The sequence below is a fragment of the Scophthalmus maximus genome, chromosome 2, assembly GCF_022379125.1.
Source record: "Scophthalmus maximus strain ysfricsl-2021 chromosome 2, ASM2237912v1, whole genome shotgun sequence".
Classification (NCBI taxonomy): Eukaryota; Metazoa; Chordata; class Actinopteri; order Pleuronectiformes; family Scophthalmidae; genus Scophthalmus; species Scophthalmus maximus.
In genome coordinates, this window is record NC_061516.1 from 20,214,182 (window position 1) to 20,235,911 (window position 21,730).

At 44.2% G+C, this 21,730-nt stretch overlaps 1 protein-coding gene across 3 annotated transcripts in view; it reads right to left on the reverse strand.

The window, feature by feature from the left end:
* Positions 1-21,479, reverse strand: part of LOC118300636 (glucocorticoid receptor) — a 58,191-nt gene extending 36,712 nt beyond the window's left edge. The window contains exons 1-2 of one of the 3 annotated variants that reach the window (XM_035625211.2): positions 21,342-21,479; positions 15,924-17,221 (exon numbers count right to left, since the gene is read on the reverse strand). In XM_035625211.2, the coding sequence (XP_035481104.2) occupies positions 15,924-17,212 (1,289 nt within the window). In that variant the 5' untranslated portion in view covers positions 17,213-17,221; positions 21,342-21,479. Of the gene's footprint in view, positions 1-15,923; positions 17,222-18,774; positions 20,095-21,341 lie in introns of those variants that run through there. The other 2 variants (XM_035625212.2, XM_035625213.2) reach the window with 2 other exon arrangements.
* Positions 21,480-21,730: the final 251 nt, after the last annotated feature.

Sequence of the window (21,730 nt, forward strand, 5' to 3'; positions counted from 1 at the left end):
TTTCCCCCAGGTCATTATATAATCTTAAAGCATTTCCTCGGTATGCATGTGATCAATGGCACATCATGCACTCTGACATTGTTTAATTTACCGTAGAGGGCCTTCGGGCAGCTGACCATACATCACCCATACTGTTTTTCAAGCCAAATTAGAGAGGAAATGAAAACTGCATATTTCGCATGAGAAAACAAACAGTTCAGTGAGTAGTTCTCTTAACTTTAGGTTAAAATAAGTTAAATCATTATATATGAATAACTAACAAACCAGTGTGGTCATTTAAGGAATGTTAAGTCTTTAAATAGAAATGAGGAGGATTGTTTTTATTGTGAATGTTTCTCAAGATATGTAGTGCATTATTAAAACACCTCTGCCGCCCCACAAAATGTGACTAAAATGCTCTCTAGGACTGAAGACCCTCTGCAGATAGCTTGTCTATTAATCAAGTTGGGAACTACTTAGCAGGCAAAACTCCTTTCTGACAATCCTTGACAAGCATGGGGCACGTGGCACGTGATGAATGCCTTAAGGAGTAATCCGACTGCATGTTAACTTGTGATACATGTTCCCTTCTGTGCTAAAGAAGGTCATGACTCCAAGCAGCTAAATAATGGCTTTGCGTGGAGCATTAAAAGGTATGCATGACAGGCTGACACCAGACCTTCAAAGATAAGCCTCTGGAGTCCGCTTGAATACACATTTGAAAGTTGTTACATAATTCTGCCCACTGATTTCCAAGCCTGAGCGAAAAAAGCTATAATAACAGATATGGTGGAGTTGTAAATTGCCCTACGAAAGTCTTTTTTCGCTGTGCAGAACCCAGCCCACAGTGACAGGTGTGGGCTGGTTTCTGCATGAATGTGTTGCAGTCATGAAAGACGAATAGATACAGATTTCAAATTCCTTTATATCCAAATGTGCTCCCCTTTCCTCTGTGCTCCAGTTGTTGCTTTCTGTTACAACTGTCGACAAGGACAATGAGGACAGTAAGATGAGATGAGCCCAAACCTGCTTGTGCAGAATTCCAATGGCCACTAGAGCCGCGCACTTTTGCAGCATGTATTTGCCCATGTAGGATTCAACTGCAAAAAAGGCCTTCGGACGATTCAAGTTCAAGCAAGATCATGCCCTTACACTGAGGAAAGCTATTTCTGCACTGCAATGTGACCAGACACTGGCTTCAGTTGGCAGCTGTCGCAATAACCTGATTTGTGCACATCACGTCACTGATAAATTATTACTAAAGGTTGAGCAAACATTTCCAGTCCCCACCAAAAAACATGCACCTTTTGTTGTGGAATTGTGTCTATCCTCCCTGAGAAACTCTTGGTTCTCAGGCACCAAGCAAGGTCATCTTATCTATGGCAAGCCGGAACAATCAGAGAGCAGCTGATGTCTCACTCGAGGTGTCACAGTCGCGGGGAGATGACGACATTCCTCAAAGCCAAATACACTACAGAGACCAGTGATGGGGAGAATATCTTGGTGACGCCGAACACTGTGAACCTGTTGATCTGTGTAGCGAACCGCAAGTCTCCGCAAAATATTGAGCTCTCAGAATAAATACTTCTGCTTAAGACATCCACGGCTTCCGTCTTTCTGAATCAGAATCCACTCCATCAATTATTCCATTTCAGCTTTCACTTTTCAATAATTGAGGGACCAGTCATCATTCTTGATGTTTTCCCACCATAGCTCGTTCTTTCACGACACAGGACAGTGCAGGGTTGCAGTCCAAACGAGGGAACACTCCTCAAAAGACAGAAAGCGAAAAAAAGAAAGCACAAGTTGAAGCAATCCTGTTGTGTTGTAATCGAATCACTGAAATCGACGCCACTATTCAAGGTGGAGTCTGCGGCTAGGACCGGTGACTAATTTAGCCAGAGTGCTGACCGAAATGATCTGTTTGACCTCCTCTTGATGTGACCTAGCACCACTTCAAAGTAGATATATTTACTCTGTATCTACAATAATATAATTTCATTTAAAGCACTTGCAACTAATGTGTACCATGCAGGAACAGTTGCAACATGCTTTACGGCATACGTCACACACGGACGACCAGAGGTGGAATGTGGAGATCATGGTAGAGCCAGGGACGGAACCGAAAAGGACTTTGTTGGAGGATTTGAAGAAAAGGAGAAGAGTAAATATCGGAAAAAGAGGCGACAGGATGCAGGACAGATGCCTGCTACTGAACTAGAACAGAATAAACACCCCTGCCATTATCATTCATGTAAGAATAGGACAAACGCTTGTAACCTCATCAATGCCATCTCTGTCTTACGGACATTTGCATTTTGTTGCGGATACCAAAACAAATCTACCACAGTCCTGTCTGACGCCACCGTGCAAATGAATAATCCTTGGAAGTTTGAAGTCTTGTGAATCTCCGCAAGCTTGCATGACATTGCACTGTACAATGAAAGCGCAAGCAATTTCAACTGAACTATACCACTTGTCATTCTTCTGTAAAATGATTATATTGTCCTGCTTTGAACAGGATGCTTTTCCATCTTACCGGGCAAACTATACCTGTAATTCTCAAAGGCATTTAAGTATGTGTAGCTAATTGCATTTTCATCTTCAGACATTTTGAAAAAGGAGATTGTACAACTTTCTCTCACACAGACTTGCTACCTGCTAATTACACATGCAACCATGTACCAGCTGTCAATCACGCTGTTTCCACACCCCATTGCATGCGCATCGTCTATGTCACTCTAAAAGACACCAGAATTTATGAACAATTTATTAACATCATGCTGTATTGGAAAAGACTTGATACCAGTGATTGAGACCATAAACTCCTCCGTAATATGTTTACTAAAGTTATAAATCAAGTGAGAGGTAAAGTCATTTTCTCATAGACTTCTATAGAAACAGTCTTCTTTTTGCAACCAGTGGAGTCGCCCTCTGCTGGTCATTCCAGAGAATACAGTCTTCAGGAACTTCGGTATTTGCTTCATTTTCCGGGCCCGGTAACTTCGTCTATTTTTATATCAGGACTATGGTGGGGGTGGTAAATTGTCCATACCTTCCTGTAGCAGTAAAGAGGGTTTTTCTTTTTGTTTACCAGCAATCAGTGAATCTTTTTAGCATTGACATAAATATAGTATTTGTGGTGGGTATAAAAGCACCTGCAGCTCTCACTGCCCCCTGCAGAGCACCAAAATCACCACTACTTTACTGAAGTAGCCTGATGAGGGAAAGAATATGGGTAATATTCTGATCTACGAACAGTGGGTGTAGGTGGGTTTATAGCTGAGCAGAAAGAGAAAGCGAGGGTATAAAGAGAGGGTCTAATCCAGAGACATCAAAGAAGAACGAGAGTCTGGAGGAACAGGAAGAGGATAAGGTGTGTAGGCGGGTGTTGGTTATATATCACAACACTGTTAATCATTCTGGGTTTCGAACAGGCGTAGAAGTAGAATACATGTTCTTTAGACGATGGTAGGAAAGGTGAATGTGGTAGGTGTGGGGCTGTTACACAAGGGGCCCTAATCCAAAGCTGATTTCTTTACAACTTAGAGTGGAAGCTGAGAAAAACCCAGCAGAGGCTCCTGGTTTAACAAACAATCATGGTCAATTAATTAAGCAATAATTATTTTTTTCAATTTACTGTAGAATAAATGTTCTGCATTTGAAATGTCAAAAGTAATGACAAAAGCTCACCACACACATGCAGAGCCATGTCTTGAACCTGTGCATTTGTTCCAGACAACCATTAAACAAGGTCAAAGTCAATCAGCCACACACGGTGATGTACAATTGTGCTTTGAGCTAAATGCAAATGTCCATGTGCAAATGCAACAATGGTAAAAAACCTGCTGATGATGAGCAGCATCTACTTTTGTTCACCATTCTGGTTTTAGTAAGTTTATCATTTGATAATTAGCACTAATTACAGAGCATAAGGCCCGCTGGTGTGCCATTAGATTTAGCAGGTGCTTCTTCATGATCTCTACTACTGGTTATGACAATTCATTCTGTCGGTGAAGAAATTCCATCCCATAGTTGACATGAATTGTCTAATTTGTTTTGAGTAGTATTATTGTTTCATCATTATTAAAATTCAAACCTTGCAATGCCAGAATGAGTTTAAATTAAGTGCTTTTCCGGCCACAACACAGATCTGTGGCAGCCACTTAAAAAATATATATATATATATATATGTTCATATTCAGATTCATAATTTTAATTTGTGTTATTAATTTACATGCTCCAGAGGAAAACGGAAAAACTGAAGAAGCACAATATGTCTCCCTTAATAATGGGGCAGGGACACTTCATTTTGAGTTTTAGGAGATTGAAATGAATTTCAAAGCAGAATGTCTGACTTAAACATTTAAAAGTTTCACATTTCACCGTAATGGTGTTTCTCACTGAAGATCCACCATTAAGTGTTTTTCTTATTTGTAATTGATTTATGGCATATAATTGTATATTGAAACGCCCCCCAGCTCTGACCTCAACTGCACTGTAACCCAAACCCTAACAACAACTTAAACGAGGCCCAAGCTTTAATAGCTATTGGCCTTATCCCCACATTTGAATCTTGGCCAATGTACAGTATGTCAGTAAATAAGCCATATAATTTGTCTGGCACATTGCATCTTACACCGCACAGGTCTATTCTCAACAAAGGCAAGACAAATTTGGCACACTGGAACTCACAGTAGCGCATTATCATCACAAACTAAAGCGCCTTTAAAAATAGTCGCTTGGCCTTGGCACTTGCTGCGCTAAAAATAGACAAGCTCCACGCCCACAAGGGGCTTCTATTTTGAAGAATGACAGAATGGTGGCTGAGGGGTGGGTCAGTATTACCATACAATTGAGTAAGTCCAAGTAGCAAGAAGGACCAGGGTCAATTTACTTTCACTTCAGTCAATTCAGGGACCGAAACAAAACTGAACAAAAATCTTTCGGCAGCTCTTTTATGAAACTGCTCAGAATAGGAACAAGGAGAGACAAAGAGAGATACATTAAAACACAGGAAGAAACGGGCAGATCTATCATCGCTACAGTTAACCCCATTTGCCCTGCACAGACACCACGCCTGTCAACCAGCAGCTTCCTTAGTCAGTCTACGTCTTCATCGCGGCCCACGCCCGTGTTCAAGACGGCCTGCACAACCCCACCCATCCACATAGAGAGAATATTTTTTTCTTTCTCCGACTCTACATGTACGCTGCCGCTGCATCCTTGGTCCGCGTTCGCTCACGATTCCACCCTTTTGCAAGGCCTTTCTGTTATATTATTTCCGGACTTCATCGTCTCTCAAGAGCAGCCAATAAAATTAACTCAAACTGGAATTGAACGGGCCCAGTTCTTTGGATTGTGTGGCACGGCTTTTTCTAGCTTTTATCTGTTATGTCTTTCATTGCCATTTAGCTCCAGGATCAATGTCATCTACATTCACTGGGGGAGCATGACAAATTAAAAGATGGGGAAAACATGAAATTGTTTTCACAGCAAACCACTACATCTCAAGCGTTCCCAGAGTTGACTTTGGAAAAAAAGCAAAATGTAGCCCAGATGTCCATTACAAACGGGCTTATATTTTGAATGAAGTGCCCATGTACAGCAATGGTCCAGGCAAGCCTACTTAGTTTAATACATAAAATAATAATACAAATAATACATAAACTCCTTAAGATGATAAATTCAAGTTTTACTATTACCAGAGGCATGACTCTGATATTCCAGACTTATTGAACTTAACTAACGGCAAAAATATGTATGTATTTATATATGTATTTATTTATAATATGTACATTTTCTCTGCCATTCAACTAAAAGTGGAGAAGCCCCATATATACTTGAATGTTCCCTTAAAGATTAGGGTTAGACCGGTCAAACCGCTTCAAAGGAAATAAAAACAGTCTATCAAAGTCATTATATGACATATACTCTAACTACTGAGAGCACTGTTGGCAATTGTGATAGTTTACTATCTGGTTAATGAGGTGAAAAACTTATCAGATCCTGCTATCAGTTTATGATTGCAGTGAATTTAAATGTTGTGGATGGAACTTGATTTAAGCGGCTGCAGTAGTTCAGCAAACACAACGACAAAAAGTAGGTCACCTCGGAGTCTAAAGGCTGGACTCGCACTGAATCTCATTGATGGTGTATTTACTCGGGCAAAATGAGGCCATTATCCAGTTTTTCTTCAAACCAGCTGGAAAGGATCTTCAGATTACACAAGGTGCAACTCTGAACAGCAGCTATGGGGGATGATTGTTTGCCTCCACATGTACAGTATCCTCGGTCGGGTAAATCATTGACCGGCTTATGGCAAAAGGTCCTCTGCGTTGTCTGGTGACAACCTATGACATTGCCAGCTGTACACATGCGGCAGGCAGTGCTGCAAATGCATAAGCACAGATTTTTTTCCTTTCTGTGGACATAGGTGCATATCTGCACATGCTGGCAGAAAAAAAATGAGTTTATTAATAGTTGTGATGCAATAACGTAAAGTGCAATTCATTGTAACACAAAATTACATTACACTGGATTTCCCTGAGCATTTTCTCTTTATCTTGCGTACGTTGGCAGTGTGACAATGAATCCCCTTTCACATCATTAGGAGCACGAATTGAAAAACACAGTCTCCAGTGCCTCAGCGTTATCTAACAAATATTAGACAAACAATTAGATAATCAGCAATTAAGGCACAAGTTGTCGTGCCGTGCGTTCTTCAGGGCTTCATCAGATATTTTGCCATTTACACTGTTATCTAAATACATATCTATGAATCTCAAACTTAACATGGGGTCTTCAACTATTCCCCCTTTTAAGCACCAAAAAGCACTATCACCTTTTTCGCTCTTTAAGACAAAAGCTTGAGGATGTAGTTATTGTATTTCACATTCAGAAGGTATATGTTCTCTAGGGTCCAAATGCTGGCTGTCAAGTGATATTTTAGATTGTCTATAATTAAATGACCCAAATCAAGGGAACCCAGCTCTGGGACTGGAGGGGATTCATCAAGTTGCTCACACTTCAACAGGTCGGACGCTCACTACCCGAGGGGTCTGAACTCTTGGCCTCCCGCTGACAGTCTCCCGGGTTACTCTGCCTCCCTTCTGACACAGAGTGTGTGTGTGTGGGGGGGGGGGGGGCACTACTGGTCCCCCTATAGAGGCGCAAAAAGAATATTGTTCCAGAATAGCTTCACTAACACTCCTCTTTTAAACCTTATTTGTACACATTGATTCTAAATGTAGATTTAATCTAATCAGTACAATGCAAAAGTCCTCCAACCTGACCGACCATATAGGTGGTTTGTCCCCACTCTCTGATACGACCCATAGAAGTTTGTCTAGTGAGGAACGTTCAGCCTCCAGGCGGCAAGACAAATTGATATTGCCAGCGAGGCATTCCATAAATTAAAAAAAGAAACCCAGGAATCTAAAAAAATGTCATGACAGCAATTGATTTTTTTCCCTGCAATGCAAGAAAATAACATAAACTAGTAGACTAACGTGCACTTCAGGGACACTGTTACATACCACCACTGACAAGCATCATAGCGACTGTCATGACAAGAGAAGCAGATGCTGAATGTGGCACTCTCTAAGAGAGATAGCAAAATTATGAAGTCAAGCCTGTCAACCTAGTTGGCAGGGACACACTCACAGTAATGTCAAACACATTAGGATAAAGTTCTTGCCCTTCGGTGGAGTTTGGGAGCCCGACACGCAGCTCTCACAAGACCACACTCTGACAGAGACAGTGTTAAAGTTTTCGGTGAGCGAACTAATAGCTTAGAGGCTGATTAATAACTCATTAAGAGGGAGAATTTGTGAAGGAGTGCCTCACTACCACTGTGGAGCTGCTGAAAAAGAAGCGTCTGCTTGTCTCTAACAACTGTCGCGGAGCAGATTACTGAGATGGTGCAAGATATTGAAAAAACACTTCGCCATTTCCAGTTTTTCACTCGTCGGCAGTGATGATACAACCGATAAGGCAAATAAATATACACAATAACAACGACAAAGAAAACAACAACTAGGCATTTGTGTGTGGAATTACTGCCAAGTTTGATACTAGGTATGGATTTGCTGGGCATTGCCAAAGAACAGCATTAGTTTGAGCAAGTTGTTTTGGTGAAAACCAGCTGTGAGTAACAAACATCATCATCATCACTACCATCTGACATCAGACTCCTCACCAAAGAGAAGCAGTTCCAGAGGTTTGTGAGAGATACAGTATTTGTTCAATGATTTAAAATGGCCCTTGAAGGATCTTCTGACAGTTGAAAAGGTCTTTGTTTGGTAAAGCTCCGATACACCAGTGATCTAAAGAAACAGAGAAGGCGTACCACACCTCCATCATCATGGGTACAATCACAAACCACCCATAGCGTCCTGGCAACAGGTTTAGGCACAAACGATACTTGATAAGGTTTCAGAAAAGATCATTAAGAAAGATGACGTCCAAGTCCTGTGTTTTGTCGAACATCCACCGCAACCTCCTCCTCACTATTTACACTACGTCACCCGATTTCCTCCTTTGCTAGTTTCATAATTACTATTCAAGTAATTACACTAAAGGTCTCCTAACAATAAAACTAGTATTGGTAAGTATGGGTTGTAATAAGCTGCTGGCACAGACGATCTTTTGGCTCGGTTGTCACAGGAGGACAGTCTCATAAAATGAAATAAAATTACATATCACTAAAATATGCTTTGTAATTTGAACTGACATTTTTACAATGTAATCACACGGATAATTTAAGCATGATTAAAATCACTGATGATAAAAGACTCAATCTAAACAGAACAACAACAAAAAAAACACAAGACAACATAGAAATTAATCTCCCTTTAAAATAAATCCTAGTTCTGTTTGTGGGGAAGATAAACAGATGAACAAGCAGTGACCCTTGAACCTTGGCAATCAAGCCCAGGCACACCCTGACTACTTTTCCTTTTAGAATGCAAGGGATATGCGTATTCCTTCTACAGATTAAGGGCATTCGCCTCCTTGCTGACTCTGGAAGGAGGGATTAAACATCTGTGTAATGGTGGAGATGACAGACGGGGCGAGAGATAGGAAGTGATGATGGCCAACATTCAGGCATAAAAGGCTGCACAAAACAAACAGAGCCACAAACATGTCTCGCAGGAAAAACCGAACCAGCGGTAAGAGAGACGTCACAGAATTCACAGAAAAAAAATGTACAGTGAAACTCGGCACATGAAACGTCCTGCTATAAATGCATTTGTCTCAGAAAATTGGAGGGACAGAATTGACAAGTCACAGTTGGGATTGCCTTGATCTAATGACTAGTGGATGTCGAGTGTGCAACCCCGGCTGCAAAGTACCAACATAATAATAGAAACAACAACAACAACAAAAATATTACATGTCTTCAATCCAGAGCTACACAGACGGCAAAAGGGGCAGCGGCCGGAGCCACTATAGCCACCAGACTCCACACTTCCTGTTTCCTGGCTGAGATGTTGCCAAACATAATAACCTCAGTCCTCTGTTTATGAAGCACAGCAAGTCAGATCAGCCGGGGCTACACTTATGCTCACTCCTGTCGTATCCGAGCACAGTTTACACGCAGAACTTTTCATTTATGTGAAATAAAAAATAGACTGCTGCCGTCACTAAGCAGATCCCAATAGCCTCTTCTTGTTGTCAGTTTCTGCGAGATGAGCGAGGTTACACTGGTGAATAAGCCATCAAAAGCATAAGGAGGGTTATTGTGATACTGATACTAAGCATAGCTAAGAGAGAAGCCTGCTGGCGTTACCCGAGAACAACAACAACTCTATTCTGAATAGTATTAGTCTAAAACCCAAAGATTCCGCCAAAGCTCGCTTCACAGACATTCATCACATGATGAGCAATGAGGCCTTTTCGATATGTATGTGCTTGTCTGTTTAATAGTGCAGAGTATTTGGTCTTTGTTGGTAATAGATTACCTAAAGCAAATGTGAGTGTGTAAACAACACATGATTTAAATGAATCATAGCACAAATGTCCCGATCACAACGTGGCAACCACGTGGCTGCTGTACAGAAGCAGACAGCAAAAAGGACCATGCATGAATTTTCAAAAGGGGACAAGGCAATATTTAATTTACAAAATAATGCTGGTAGAGCAGGAATGTTAACGGGGGATTTTTTTTTTCACCTTGATCTGAAAAAAGGAACAATGTTTTTAATGAGGCTTTTCCAGTAAGCATTTCGGTGAATGATAACACGTGTAACCAGATTTGATCAAATGACCAAAGTTCCATTCTTGGGACATTGTCAACCGAGCAAACTCTGAAGAGCATGAGAGCCGGTTGAAAGCCCCAGAACAAAAGCTACTGACTAAAGACGGATGTCCCCTTTTCGCACTGGAACAATTCCTCAATTAGCCAACTGGAGATAATCAGGTTGATTCATTTAAGTATTTTTTTCAAACGAAAATGCTAATCTGCTGGTTCAAAATTATTATTCTTTTTCCTTATAAATGCATTTATCACTGTTAACTGATTATGTTTGGATTTTGGACATTTAAAAATGTCACCTTTGACTCTGGCTACCTATAAGGCACATGTGCGACTATTTTCTGACATATTGTTGTCTAAATAAATAATCAACAAGTAAAAAAATCTTTTTTAAATTGACAGATTGATAATAAAATTGGTCGTTCATTGGATACATGGTCATATTCCACCAGGTTTGAGTGTGTTGTGCAGCTGTCCTTGTGACTTGTCTGATTTGATTTATTTCCTTTCTGAAAAGCTCCCTGTACTCCCTGGGTGGGGGGGTACTGCACACATAATGCTGACCGCTCCCTTATACTTTGTTTGTCCCATGTATTTATTCTGTCCTGCAAAGAGAGGTTAAATCCATCATGTGGCCACTGTTCACAACACCTAACACCGGCGTAAACATCCGCCACCAGAGCGGTCTTAAAAAACAGCTTGGCTGCTAAGAGGCCTAGACCTGCTTTGGTTCCCTGCACTAAAGTGACCCTAACTGAGGCCTACTTCAAAGACTCGGTGCATAGGGGAGGGGGCAAAGACAGGCAGGGGGAAAAAATAGCTACCAGATAGAGTTTCTTGTTTGGAAAATCCATTGTTGATTATCTGAGCCAATGTGTCCCCTGTGTGCTCGGGCCTCAAGGATAAAGCTTGTTTAAGGACACTGTTACAATACCAATTTGGAATCAGCTCGATCTTCTCAGTTGAGCAATGAGTTTAAACAAGTGCGCTGCCTTTATACAAGTGATATCCAGTAACAGACACACACACACACACACACACACACACACACACACAATGTAATACAAGACACCAAAGGACCAGTCCACACACTCGACACAACAACGCCTGGATGTTCCATCGTCAGCCAGCAAAGAAATTAAAAAAATAAACTGCATCAGTCTTTGCCAATCAAGACGGACGGTGGAAATCCAGGAGAAAGTGGTCATTACGCGGTAAGGTGCAGTGAAGGGACAAGAGGAGGAATACATAGTCTTGCATGCATCAAAGGTTATCAGTAAGCCTATTAAGCAACAGGAACTCAAGCAAACAATTTGGATTGAGGTTGGCATAATCTTAGAGATTACAAATCCAGGAAACTGTCAACAGACATGAGTCTGACCTAGTTTGGCATCAGATTTTGTTTCATACCTGTGGCGGCTGCTGTGAAAAGCTAGAAGACGCTTACAGTAGAACATTTCATTTCCTGTGTGCCGTTTTCTAAAATGTATGTGCATGGCATATTTAAGAATGGGAGGAATGTATCACCCGACAAGACGTGAAAGAAATTCCAAGCAAAGTAATGAATTGCAAAATGTGTTAAACACTTTTTTTAACAAATTTATGTTTAGTGTAATAGACTGTTATTCACTATATCAAGCAAAACACTGGGTTTGAGAGAGTGACAGGTTTCATTTACGAGGGAATCAGTCATTTAGACTGCAGAGTTTTTGTCAAATAAGTACATGATATGATCTAACCAATGCAGTCCAACGGACAGTCAGCTAAAGATAACATTGTGCTATCGCCCAGGCCCTGTGTGCTGGCTTGTGTTTCCCACAAAAAAATGTTAGCGCATGCAAATGTACGTGTCAGATTAGAAGAATTATTCCACTCACTTAACTAACCGAATATGGCTTCAGGGCGTTTTTCCCTTCAGCAATCTTCTACCCACGACTATAGTTGTTTCTATAGAGACAAAATCCTTCAATCCAGTCGCAACTTCCAGTAAAAACGGAGATGATATCTCTGCTACATACAGTTTCCACATGCAACAACATGTAAAATGTAAACTGCAGTGCATCAAGGTGGGCAGACGACCAAGAGCACTACACTCACGCCAAGCTCTGAGAGTAAGGGACCATTACGTAGTAATTCTCAACCTATGCATCATTGCAATCACCATCATCATTAGCGTTTTTTCTAAGTTATGGCACGTTCATGAAACACACCCGACCGGTGCAACAACTCATGTTTACGTTTCTGCCGCGCACCGTCTCCCTTCTCTCGGCCCCACGGGTAAGGTCTCCCAAACTGTGAGCAGACTGTCCACTGTGTTCAGAGGCCTTCAGAGGCCTGCAGCCTCCATCCCAGAGGTCGGCCAGCTGTGTCCGTGATGAGCATGATGCGCCTGCCCTAAACTTAAAGTCAGGAACTATTTTGTCTCTCAAATTAGAAGTGTTTCACGCCATATAAAGATTCTGTTGTAGTTAGGCAAATAAAACTGAAGTGCAACATATGCTCATATAGACATAAGCATTTTACATAAGGGAGAAGGAGTATTGTTGTGGCACCTGTTTTTGTTTGGTGTAAGATGTTCTGAGCAGTCTTTGCACCCAGTAGAGCATCAAACCACAGACATATGCCGCCGAGGAGCGGCCAGAGCCACCACAACATTACCATGATGCATCGGCAGACTCAGAACAGAAAAGACTGCCTGGACTGTTTGAAGATGCATTCGGGTTCATTTGACAACAAACACAGATTTTGATGACTTCAAGTGTCAAACACGAGCAGAGTTATCGTGTAAAAGAGAGGGAAGTGTGCGAGGGTCTGCTCTGACAACACTCCGCAGACACTTGGAACACTAGAGTGCGTGCGTTTGCACGGCATCTTTGAGTGTGCAGCTTTCGCATGCCTCTGAGAAACGCAGAGAGCTGCGAGAGGCCTATCGGGGGGTGAGAAGGTGAGAAGGAAAAAAGTGACTGAGTAGCAGTCTAAGGAGAGAGACGCAACAGCACACCAGAGCAGATATGTACACGTGGCCTCCCCGCCTCCCTGTGTGTACAAACATACACTGCAGAAACACACACACACACAGACACACACACACACACACACGTGCACACACACACACACACACACAGACAGTCTGTCTTGTTATCCACGGCTGGCACACACTGACACACGCAACACAGCGACCGAGAGGCGTTTACATCAGCTTTTCGTCAGCTTTAATGTACACAGCCCGCACGGCTCAGAACATTTGATTATGACATTTTTTATCTTGGAACGAGAAAAGATGAATAAATAAATTACTGATAAATAAAAATAAAGGAAGAAGATGCAATGGATTATATAATAATTCTACTATTTATACAAAGAACATGTAAATGAACTGAATACCTAATCAAAAGGGGTATCATGCTGTGTCAGGATTTTTTTTAAAGAATGTTTCAAGGGCCCCATGTCACCCTGAGCTTGAAGCATCATTTGTCTCTTTAATTATCAGTTATGTAACAGGCCGCTTTGAGGCGAGCAACATGGATTGTGTTTCCATCTGTGCTGAAAATTCCCATAGTACAGTTAAGTAGGCTCGCCGATGGACAGCACAGTACATGGAGTCGGCTGCAATGCTAACTCCGGTAAGGTCAATAATTCTTTCCTACATTGATATTGGCGGATGGGCCAGGCGTAAAAACTCTTTTTTGATATTGGGTAAAACGCCGCACCGGACCACCAGGTGTCATGCAGGACTCAGCACATGCTTCCTGAGGGGAACGGAACGAGATTGAGAGACGTGTGAATGACAGTGTAAGCAACTCCCATCCTCTCGGTGGCGATAACGCTCCTCTGGGCTTGTTTATCAGATGCCAATAAATATCAAATGAATAAAAAGATGAGGGCGAAGCGGCACGACGTGATATCAGCAGAAAAACAGAGTGACTATTGGGTTGTGGTATCCAGCTTATTACCAATGCCGTCTGCACAGGTTGCTCATGTAGGCTATTTAAAAAAAAAAATTGTAGTAACCTTCTTATTATGATGACAAATATTGGTCGAATCCGATATTTGTCAATCAAATCAAATCAAACCAAACCAAGTCCTTGTTGCAATTGAGAGGATTGCCGCTTCCTGCCACATCAAGAAGAGAGAAAAAGAAAACGCAATTTCACAAAGTGACTGAAATAGCAACGTATCCGGCTGCCGACGTTTTAGTCTTTACAACGCATGCCCTCCCTGGCTGTAGCAGAATTTAAGTATAGTGTGTTTATATGTATAGAAAAGACTGTAGAACAAACGGGCGACTAGTGCAGATTATTGTTTTACGCACACGTGAAAAGTGACACAGGGACTTTTCCACAGTTTTAAATTGGTTCGCACGCAGCACAGCGACCCAGGAGCGTATCAGTGTGACAGCAGGGAGAATAGCGGGAGCTGAAACCCATGTTCATCTTTGACTTGTTTACAAAGCAGCCGGAGCAAAACCCCTCGATGGCGCTCTCAGAAGGACGAAGGCTGAGTCACACTAATACCCCCACATTTGTCAAACAAGCTCATGGGATCTGCCCGTTGAGCCATGTTCGCAGAGAAGCTCTCTGTGGTTTTTGGGTTGTAAACAGCAAATAAATATCTCTCTTTGAACAGTGCTCTCCGAACAAATGCAGTTATCAGATAGCACAAGTAAGCTGGAGTGCAGCGTGCGCCCCACCAGACACTCCCCGTTCTCATCGCGCTGCGTGTACGCGACTCTCTCACAAGACTCGCTTCCCTCTCGTTATAACTTGACCCGCCGTGCCGCATCCTCCAAAATGCACATATCGTGTTTTCTCAGTGAATCATTTCCTGTGAGATTGCACAGTTATGTAACGTCTTTTGCGATATCTTTTCAAACGGAGAAGTACCACAGTATGAAACGCGGACAAAAGTTGAGGAGTGAGAACGATTTCAAAATTTGACCAAAAGAGAAAAAAAAGTTATGGGATCACCCGAGCTGCCACCTTTCCTTGTAACCTGGCAACTCTTAAACAAACTCAGCCTTTTTTTTTTTCTTTCCACGTCCTCTGACAACAATCTTGTCGGAAAAAAAAACGAGAATTTTAATTTGTCATGACATTCCTAAAATGTGACGTGAATGAATTGGAGCAATGTGCGTGCCGATTGGAGGCGATAAGCGCCAGATGCCCTCCACCCCAGGGACGCTAGCACAATTTAAAAAATAACAACAATAATTGTCACAAAGACATACAACACCACCTGAGCACGCTTCTTTTTTTCCCCCCTGAGCTCTTTTATTGGCTTACTGAAGTAAGCTGCTCTGCCAGAATCACACTCTCAGACTCAGGCTTAAATGCTTCATTTCCCAAATGCACACTCAAGGCGTCCTGCGGTGGGAAAGGGAAGTGGCCTGACACGTCGCTCTGAACTTGATTTCATTTCAGGAGCAGTGCAACAAGTACTATACTGATTGTGGTGTCATACTGCTTATGGCTGTCGTTATGAATATCCAACGGATCATGATTTTAAATATGACCAAAACAACACGTCACCGAGTCTGGATCACGGCTCAGACGGCAAAACAGTAAGAATCCTCATCGGCTGTCTGGAAACTTTTACATATTTCAAATTCAAAGTCAACAAAACACCAAATCTGCCACAGAGACAAAAAATTAACAGAGCAGGTTGAATCCATTTTTAAGCGACCTACCTGTGGAAGCTGATGGCGAAAGGCGACAAGGCTGCGGCCGGGGGGAGCCCATCACTGCCCCTCTGTAGCCCGGATGGCTCTCCGTACCTGTTCCCTCTGGCCCAGCTCTCGCCCACTGGAGGCACATTTGAGAACATGCCAAAGGGCTTCTGGTCTTGTAGGCCCACCGTGGAGGACGGGCTGGCTTTGAAGTGGTAGCCAGGCCCCGCACCGACGCCCATGGGCGAGGGCATCGGGCCTCCTCCGTGCAGAGAGCTCATGCTGCTCTGGAGACACTGCGACTGGCAGAACGGAGCGCCTTCCTGCTTTTCCTGTTTGACCACGCCGGGAGTGCGGATGTGGAGGAAAGAGTCGTCCTGGTCTTTCTCTACCTTGATCATGACGCTGGAGAGGAGCGACGGAGGCTCCCGATGTGGATGGTGAAGCTGCTGTTGCTGGTGCTGTAGTAAGTGGCGGTGCTGCTGCTGCTGCTGCTGCTGCTGCTGCTGCTGCTGCTGCTGCTGCTGCTGCTGCTGGTGTTGATGATGGTGTATGGGCTGCTGCTGGTCTGTGCCATTCACACTGGTACCGTTACCCGCCAGAACCTTTGTTTCCTTTAGCAAGCTGACGTCAGGACCGACACCGCCGCCGCCGCTGTCGTATAGGATGTTATCCAAGTGTGACACTTCTGAATCCAACTCAAAATCACTGATTTCTGGCAATGAAGTCGAAAGGTCCAGCTCTTGCCAAATCTCAGTATCCTCAATCATGCGACTGCTGTTGCCATCCACGTCACACGAACCGCCGCCTGCATGTCCACTGTAAGTTCCCAAGTCCTTCTCCAGAACAAAATGTACCTCCTGCTTGACGTGCTGGGGGAAAAGGTTGGGCAGAGGGAGGTTGCCCAGGACGGAGGAGTCTGAGGTGCTGATGACAGAGGTGGCCGTCCGGTCGAGGTCGGAATTACTCTGGTTCAGCAGCGGGAAATTGTCCCCCATGTTGAACATACCAATATCTTCGTGTTGCCGTTTCTGCTTTCTGATGACCTTACCCTCCTCCGCGTCCGGCCCCTCACACTGCACATTGGGGGAATCAAAAAGGCGTCCAAACTCCCCCTGGTCTTTGGTTCCGGGCCGTCCATTTGGGGCCACTGGGAGCTGTGGCAGAGACCCATCGCCGGGCAGGTGCATTGCAGGCTGGAGCAGTGGACCAGCTGTGTCACCTGTATCGCCGCCGACTCCCAGTCCTGTCTCCCCAAATGTCAGGCTGTCGTCTCGATTACCGTTGCGCTTCAGTCCTCCCTGATCCATTTCTTTATTCTAACAGGGGGCACAGCACAGCACAGCACAGCACACACACACACACACACACACACACACACACACACATACACACACACACACACAGTGAAAGAGAGACAAGACATGGTTAGCGTATAAAAACAGGGTTGATGGATAGGATGACACACATTAAGCTATTCCTGTAAATTGCTTATTGAAAAAAGGATCGTCTGCCCACACTGTTGTCTTATTTATTTTCGAATTTTCAAGAAATGACAGCAGCCAAATCAAACAGGCGATCTCCTCTTTTCTCACACCCACACTGGAACAATATGGCAGACGCACAAATGGCCAAGACATACCAGGCTGAGTAAAAGGAAAGAAAAAAAACACAGAAAGAAATATCGCAGGGCACAGCCATTACAGAACACAACATAAATGACTACATTGTTCATGTTATTTCTTTGAACTGTGCCCTCCACTCAGAGTCGAGAGGTGCAAGACGGGCAGCAGGGCACATGTGCAACACACACACGCGCACACACACACACACACACACACACACACACACACACACACACACACACATCTATATGGGAAGAGTTTTACCCACTGTGGGGCCTCTGGGCATCTGTGGCACTCACCACTGACTCCATTTGCATGAAAGAGCGAACTGGCAATGCACCCAAAACTCCCATTTAGTGAAATACAGAATTGAAATGACATGGAATGAAATGAGATGAATGCACTACATAACAGAATAATGTTTGCATGTCAAGCTGCTGTAGCTCAGTTATCCATTGATCATTAACTATGATATCTGGATGGTGCAGACATGAACTAATAATGCAGGCTACAAATATATATACAAATATAACCTTGTTTTTTCGTTTTTTCTTCTCTTTGGATCAGATTTATGTTTTGTCCTACTGAAGGTTTGACCCCCCGCACGTCGCAGATGACTCGGTGGTGCCATGTAGGCTCCTGCTTTTACATGACATGACACACGTGTCCTGCAACAATGTACGGTGCATGTAGTGGAAGGGTACAGCAGCAGGACAGTACTGTGGCGCAAAGTTTTTTAGGGGGTTTCAATTCAACAAACATCACAGCAGCAGCGCAACCTGTTGGCGCCGACGGGGGGGGGGGGGGGGGGGGGTGATCACACGCCTCCAGCCGGACGGGCTGGTAAACACACGCTCCTTTCAAGTTTGTGCCACATTTTTCTCTTTCTCTTTCTCACACACACACACACACACACACACACACACACACGAGGGGCAGCGGCTCCACTGCGCGCCGCTGGTTGGTGATCCTGATCCTGTCCGGGTGTCACACGCGGTGCGCGGCTGCGAGCGCGACCATAACGCAGCGCCGCGGAGACGCACGTCGTCGGCCTACCTCGGCGTAACAGCCAGTCCTCAGCCCCTCTCTCTTATCTCCCTCTCTCTTATCTCTCTCTCTCTCTCTCTCTCTCTCTCCCCCTCCGTCTCTCTCTCCCCCTCCGTCTCTCTCTCTCTCTCTCTCTCTCTCTCTCTGGCACTGTGTTCCTGCAGCATTGTGGACCCATGACAAGTGAAAGTAGATCGTACCTGTAGTGGGGGTGGGGGGGGAGGGAATGCGCTCCAGCAGTCAGGTCATCTCCCGTTAAGTCCGAGTTGTTGGTGGTGGTGGTGGGGGGGGAATATAAAAAATGCTTATAACCGGAGGAATAAGGCCAATGTCCACCCGGTCAAGCCCTCCGATCGAAGCCCGTCCTCGCAGCGATGTCGCGCGGTGAACTGTCAAACGGATCCGCCGTTGGTCTGCCCCCTCTCTCTCTCTCTCTCTCTCTCTCTCTCTCTCCCTCTACCTCTCTCTCTCTCTCTCTCTCCGTGCGCGCTGCAGGAAAAACGTCCGTCGCACCAAACTGCTCTCAAACTAAAAAAAAAAAAAAGAGTCGCGGAGCTCGCGGGAGTTCGCGATCGATCGTGTGGGACCGCGCGCCTCGCCGATCTGTCGATAACTTTTCACACACACGTCGCCGGTGGAGGCGGTGGAGGAGGAGGAGGAGGAGGGAGTTATGGTGGAATGATCGATCGGTCACTTCTCCGTCATCTCAGGACAAATCCACAGCGAAGCGCCAGACCTGCGGCGCGCTATTCTGCCGTTGCGCCATTTTAAAACCCCGTGAGGACATAGAAAAAGTTATATAACGCAGACCCGTACTGACCTGGCGCACTCAACTGCAAACCCGGGGCAGGGCACGTCGGACAGACAGGTTCAAGTGCGGCGGAGCAACCGGGAACCACTTCCGCCTTGTCCTTTTTTTTTTTTAAACAATAAAAGCTTCGCTGTCGTAGCAGTCGTGACGTTACATAACCACCCTTGCTATAGAACACACACAAGAACGCACACTGGGAGCGATTTTGAATCAGGGAAACAAAGCTAAACAATGGGCACTTTTTGTCTAAATCGAGTACAATTCCATTGTTTTGCTTCATTCGGAGCAACGTTTATGTGCTTTTATTTTGAAGCGCGCCACAGCGCAGCTTCCGGTCACGTTCTGTGCACCCGCTGCGGCTTGACGCAGGGGTTAGTTTGACACTTCGCTGGGGAACGCCCCTCTCTCCCCCGGCCGGGTTATCTGTCAAAGAGGCTCAGCCAACCTCCGTGCGCGGTCGGACCCTTGGCGACGGTTACAGGTCGTAATTTATGTTCGGTCGCCGCCTCTCCGACCACCAAACCCCAGCATGGTTAATGGGAATGCCTCCAATAGCCCTCTGGACCCACGATGCGAGGCTCGTTCTGGCGTCAAATTGGTTCTTCTGAGCAAAGAGAAGGGAAGCTTGTTTGTTCCCATGGATCGACACGTGGATGCATGACAGCGTGTAAATCGCGATTAGACTATGAGAAGAAACTCATCACCCGAGAGAGGGCCCTAAAAATGTACCGCAGCCGAGTTGTTTCTGATTATCTGAAGTGTTTATCAACCCAAGTGCTTACCAAAACTGCTGACACTTAAAACACACACACGCTATCTAATATGGACAAGAAACCAGTTTTGATGCCTTGTGTTGGGGCAAATTTGCCGTCAGTTCACCTGCAGCAGGTGAACTGCAGCAGTTCACCTGCAGCAACTACAAATCGGCCGCCGCTTTCTCCCCTCTCAACGGAGCGGAGTTGAAACTGTGCCTGCCGTGAGTTTTTTGAAGCAGAGCGAGGGGTCACAGGTCACAGGGTCAAGCCGTCAGCCAGCAGCACCTACCCTGTAAATTTGAAGCCCGTTCCTGATTCATGATCTTTAACACTGTAGCCCCTCCCCCTGTACACATGTCTCAGATTGATATCTGCTCCTACAACACGGTCTGCCTGCAGGCCTCCACTGTGGGGAAGCTTCCGGTGCAGACCCAGCTCTAAAGTCAGCGTGACTGAGGACAGGAAATGAACGCATGAAGCTACAAAATAAATGCGTGCAGACACTTCCAGTGGAAGGGGAAGATTTTTTTTTTTACAATAATGTCGAAATGTCGTGAATAAAGTCAAAATGTCGAGATTAAAGTTGTGGTTCCAGTTCAGCTGTCACACATCCAATGCACGCTTCACAAAATTCACTAACGGTTGTTTGCAGTTGAACGTTATCGTGGCAGGACGCACGTTGACACTCATGTGCAAACACCCGTTGTCCCGCATAGTTTCTCCCAGATTCAGCCTGTCAATAATAATATTCCAAATTTACAACCAGCTTAGCATCTAGCGTTACCTCAGCAAAACCGGCTAACAAAACATCCACATCTGGTTGTTTGGTGCTGCTGAAAAGTGCTTCCGGGTCACAATTTTCGACTTTATTCTCGATATTTCGACTTATCGAATTGTTCAAAAGATAATTTAAGAAAAATCTTCCCCCTCATTTTTTCCCCCTCATTTTTTTCCTTGTTCCCTAATACTCTTCTGTACAAGTTACATTTTTTTCTTGTTAAGTTTTTAACGTAGATGTCTATGCGATGCTAAAACAATACATTCATACATACATAATACTACATTAAACGTGTTATGCATGTAGTCTTTTGACTTTCTTTGCACATCTGCATTCTGACAGGCGCAGAGGGGGGAAAAAAGTGAAGACTGCACATTGTGACTGGTAAATTTAATGATTGCTTAATTGGTTATCCATACTCACTGTGGGAGTTGATCCATTGGTTTCCTGGGATGGAGTCGTGTGCACGAATCGTAGTAGGAAAAATCACGGTACTTCGGTGTAAAGGATGAAAGTAAACATTTATTCCACAGTTTGTGAAACCTTACAGATGTATCCAAAGCCAAGTATTCCAAGTCACAGGTCAACATCAAAGCGATGCTAGTGCAAAGACATCAAAGCCATAAGCTACTTCCCTTAAAGTGACAGTAACATTCTTAACCAATCACCCCCGCTTCTATTACTATTAATATTAGCTGGTCTTGGTACCATCCTTTTACTTGTCTGGAAACATCTGAATGACCTTTCCCATGGCCCAAACGTTGCGTGGTGCTGAGTCATCGATGATCAGCAGGATGTCTCCGATGGCAAAC